The 4,876-nt window shown below is 38.7% G+C and overlaps 1 protein-coding gene across 1 annotated transcript in view; it reads right to left on the bottom strand.

Moving 5' to 3' along the window:
• Window positions 1-4,005, bottom strand: part of LOC103132532 (NACHT, LRR and PYD domains-containing protein 3-like) — a 13,662-nt gene extending 9,657 nt beyond the window's left edge. The window contains exons 1-3 of the mRNA XM_016667442.1: window positions 3,938-4,005; window positions 3,594-3,813; window positions 6-386 (exon numbers count right to left, since the gene is read on the bottom strand). Of these exons, the coding sequence (XP_016522928.1) occupies window positions 6-386; window positions 3,594-3,813; window positions 3,938-3,961 (625 nt within the window). The 5' untranslated portion in view covers window positions 3,962-4,005. The remainder of the gene's footprint in view (window positions 1-5; window positions 387-3,593; window positions 3,814-3,937) is intronic.
• Between the last annotated feature and the right edge of the window lie 871 nt (window positions 4,006-4,876).

Genomic DNA, 4,876 nt, shown 5'->3' with positions numbered 1-4,876 from the left:
GAATGGAAACATGAACTGGATGTCCTGGTTGGTTTGGTCTTCTGCCCAGTCCAGAGTGAACTTCTGAGTCAGGACTGTTTTCCCAATGCCAGCCACTCCCTTTGTCATCACTGTTCTGATTGGTTCATCTCTTTCAGCTGAAGATTTAAATATGTCTTCATGTCTGATTGCTGTTTCTGGTCTGTCTGGTTTCCAGGTCACTGATTCAATCTGTCTGACCTCATGTTCATTATTGACCTCTCCAGATCCTCCCTCTGTGATGTAGAGCTCTGTGTAGATCTGATTTAGAAAAGTTTGATTTCCTGATTTAGCGATTCCTTCAAACACACACTGGAACCTCTCCTTCATGTTAGACTTTAGTGTTTGTTGACATGTGATGAGAGATTCTATGAAACAAAAATAGAAAAAAAACTTAATTTAAGAGTGATTTTGTCATGTTTCTGTGGGGGACTGAAACACAAAGAGCTGCTGGAAATGAGTTTTGAAGTTTTAATATGAAAGTAAAAAGCAACTTACATTTCATCAGAGGCACTATATAAACTATATCGCCAAAAAATATTTGCTCACCCATCCAAATTATTTGAGTCAAGTGTTCTGATCACTTCCATGGTCACAAGTGTATAAAATGAAGCACCTATGCATGCAGACTGTTTTACAAACATTTGTGAATGAATAAGTCGCTCTCAGGATCTCAGGTAATTCCACCTTTGAACTGTGATAGGATGCAACAAATCCAGTCATGAAATTTTCTTTCTCCTAAATATTCCACACTCAGCTGTCAGAAAACTGTAAGAAAATGTACAATGTGCTGTAAGACAATGGTATTGTTTAGGAACGACAGCAACTCAGCCACAAAGTGGTAGGCCACATAAATTAACGGAGTCGGATCAGTGGATGCTGAAGCAAATAGCATGAAGTCGCCAAGAAGTGACTGACTTCTGCAGAGTCAATCACTACAAACCTCCAAACTTCACGTGGCTGTCAGATTAGCTCTAGAACAGAGAGCTTCATATAATGGGTTTCCATGGTGGAGCAGCTGCATCCAAGATATACATCACCAAGTTCAATGCAAAGCATTGGCTGCAGTGGTATAACACACACTGCCACTGGACTCTAGAGCAGTGGAGGCGCGTTCTCTGGAGTGACAAATTGCGGTTTTTCATCTGGCAATCTGGTGGATTAGTCTGGGTTTGATGATACGTGTCTGACTGTATTGTGCCAAGTGTAAAGTTTGGTGAAGTATGCTGGTATACTAATGTAACCCGAGTGTAAATGTTGAGTTCCATTTTCTGGTTCTCTACTATTTATCCCCTTTGCCTTTCAAAATCTCGGGATAGTTGATATATAACTGCAATTCTCGCGAGAATTACTAAGCAGCCAATCGTTGAGTGTTTGAGTCACATGTATCACCGTCGGTCATTAGTTAGGTATATTAGCTGGAGCGAGAAGCATGGAAGATCAGAGCGAGTTTGGGAGAGCAGAGCTGCAGGTCGGTTAAGTGTAATATTCAGTTTTTTCTCTAATCTTGTATGATGCTGATAAAATTGTACTAACTTTAGGAGTCTCCTGTCGTGAGCTGAGGAATAAGAGAAACACAAAACCGATTGTATGTCTCATGAACTGCGGAATTGTTGAGTCATTTTATGAAGACTTAGCGTTAGTCGATATCAATCCGGATACTCTATTGCAACTCTGAACAAACAAATTGGAGAACAATGAGGTGCCTTAAATATTAAATATTTATTTTTTTAAAAAGTATTTGCCTAGCTTGATGATTTTTACATTTTTGGTGTTGATTGATTTTGTATGGAGCATATTTATTGAGTTTTTATGAATAAGATTTATCTTGAATTTTTGTATTTGGAAATACATTGATTACCAAAATGATGATTGGATTATTCATAGTGCAATGAGTGCCAATTGTTGTTTTTGTGTGCACACTGGAATGTTTTGATTATATATATATTTGAGACTGGTCCTGCTTTATCATACAGGCCAGGTTTGATGGCAAGCTGAAGAATCAGGTACAAGAGCCTAAAAGGATTTCACCTGTGGTGTCATAAGATTTGGTTTCCCCACCAGGCTGGTGGGAGACTTCCTGCAGTCCATGAACAAAACTGTTCCCACTCTGATCTGACTTTTGTCAGCCTAGGAACTGCAGCAAGCGCTCTAACCAACTCACCTGACCCTGTTGAACCACCCCAGTTCAGGGGGGGACGGGGGGTTTATAAACTGAATGGTGTGGCTTGTTGCCGGAACTACAGAGCTAATTTATGTTTCTTTGATTTGTTTAATTGTTTTCTTTGTTTATTTTTTTTAATTTAATATGGCCATTTGAATGTTGTTTTTTCCCTTTCTTATTGTATGTATACATGTACATAATTATTCACTGAGAATACAAGGCACTCACATCTGCAAACTTCTAGTCTGTCTACTCCTTTATGAGTCGTATCTTGACTTCTGAGAACTAGCCCATTGATGACCTTGTTGGTCATGATCTATTTTCAGTTATTTAGAAATATAGTATACTGTTTACACAGATATGCTACACTAAGTTATACCAGCATACTTTTTGGACAATTCCATGCTCCCAACTTTGTGGGAACAGTTTGGAGTTGCCCCTTCCTTTTCCAACATGTCTGTTCACCAAAGCACAAAGCACGGTCCATAAAGACATGGATGACAGTCTGGTGTGGATGAACCTGACTGGCTTGCAGAGTCCTGACCTCCACCCAATAGAACACCTTTGGGATGAATTAGAGCTAAGACTGAGAGCTAGGCCTTATCGTCCAACATCAGTATGTGACCTCACAAATGTGCTTCTGTAAGAATGGTCAAAAATCCCCATAAAGACTCCTAATCCTTGTGGACAGCCTTCCCAGAAGAGTTGAAGCTGTCCTGGATGCAAAGGGTGAACCCACATCATATTGACCCTATGGATTAGGAATGGGATGTCATTTAAGCTCATATATGAGTGAGGGCAGGTCAGCAAATAATTTCGGCAATATAGTGTATACCATGCTTTAGAAATTCATTTTAGATAAAACTTATCGTTTAGATAACAGAATAAAGAATACAGTTTGACTATAAATACAGTAAAGAATCCTTTTTTCCATAATCAGTTATCTTTTATTCCATATTTCTTAAGCCCTGGATAAACATAGAAATCAAATTTCATTCATTTCATCACTGGGTAGGAGAATTAGCCAGTTTTCCAAGAGAGATCCTGATGGGGGTTAAAACCCTCTAGGGTCTTATAAAACGGTTTTCATTACGTCCATTTTGCTTCAACATTTGAAGTTGTGGATGTGTTTTGTAGCCTTATTAAAGTTTTTTTTTTCTTCACAAAATAAAATTTTCTATTTTTTGGAATGTATTAAAGTAAATTTGTATAAAACAAAAAAGTGTTTTGAGGAAAATGACAAAATAATATAATTGCAAGATTTAATTTTAGGTTTCATCAGAATAAAGGTTAAATCTATTAAATTCTTGTAGACTTCATGTTTCTTTGAAGGTATCTATACCTGGTGTCAACTACAATAAATCTTTAAGGATCTCTTGTTCCACTATTTCTGTAGAAGAATATCTCTTACTGCTCTGCAGAAGGTCAGCCAGGTCATCCAGATTCATCATTCTCAAGAAGTCAACGGTGATCTTTAAAAACGCCTCTCTGCTGCTGCTGCTGCTCTGCTTCTCATCCTTATTTCCAGACACACTCTCCTCCTCCTCCTCATCTGGATAATCTGAACTCAAGACCTTCTGGATCTCCTTCAGCTCGTCCTTCACAAACGTCACAATCTTTTTCTCCAGTTCCTAAAGCAGAATAATACATGAAACACCCCTCTGAAAAAGTCTGAGACAATCAAGTGATCTAAAAAATGCAGTAAAAAAATTAATTAACAGAAGAGATTAAAAGTAGTATCTAATATATACAGACCACAAATATGGATCCCAGCCGCATTTGAGACTCATGTGGAGGCTGAACAACGTCTGGGCTCTGATCGAATCTATGGAGAAATCAAGAGCTTAATATATTTATCAGATCGAGTTAACGGAATATTTTCTGTATTTGACCGGTTATTTTTTTTAAACGACAGGAAAATTTAAAGCCCGTTGGTCATTTGACGGGTTATAATTCACACCCTTGACTGGTGTACATGCGCACACATTACAGACTTTAAGCAAAGAGCTCATTGCAGAGGCAACTGAAATCAATTAATAAAAACGATCCTTTCTGAATATCATCTCATGGTCTCTGAACTAAATGCGTCTTTCTGACCGGGAGCTGACAGCGTGTTGAAGAGTCATGGACCGGACGCTTTGGAGCGTCTGGTTAGGAAGCACATTAAAAAAATTTGGTAGAAATAGCGCGTTTAATTTCAGTCTCCATTACATACAGAACAGAGAAAACTAAAGAGAAAGCAAAGTTGAATCCATTTACAAAGTTGAATCCATTTACAAAGTTGAATCCATTTAACAGAGGAGTCAAAAGAGAGGAGCCACCAGTTTATCTTGAGGAAATAAATAAAAGTGCAGAAATTAATTAGACCGTAACATACGCAGTCCGCTGCACAACCAACGCAGACGCGTTTCCGTCGCTGCAAAGAATTAAACTTAACTCATCCTGCGGTTTTAACAAATGGAGCTGAAGACATGACACCCCGCACCCAGGAGAGCGGCTCTAAGAAGCGCGACAGACATAACATCTATCTGTTTCGGGGAAGTGAAACCACGCAAAAAAAAAATAATAATAAAAAATCCTTACACGTCCAGACCGCACAGGGCAAAAAAAAGTTCAATAGATCGGTTTGGTTCAGGCAGGTCCAACTGACTGATGAACCAGCGCAGATTTCTCTGCAGATGCGACCAGGAGGAA

Source organism: Poecilia formosa, unplaced genomic scaffold (genome assembly GCF_000485575.1).
Source record: "Poecilia formosa unplaced genomic scaffold, Poecilia_formosa-5.1.2 Scaffold1110, whole genome shotgun sequence".
NCBI lineage: Eukaryota > Metazoa > Chordata > Actinopteri > Cyprinodontiformes > Poeciliidae > Poecilia > Poecilia formosa.
This window is presented reverse-complemented; position numbering and strand designations above follow the sequence as displayed.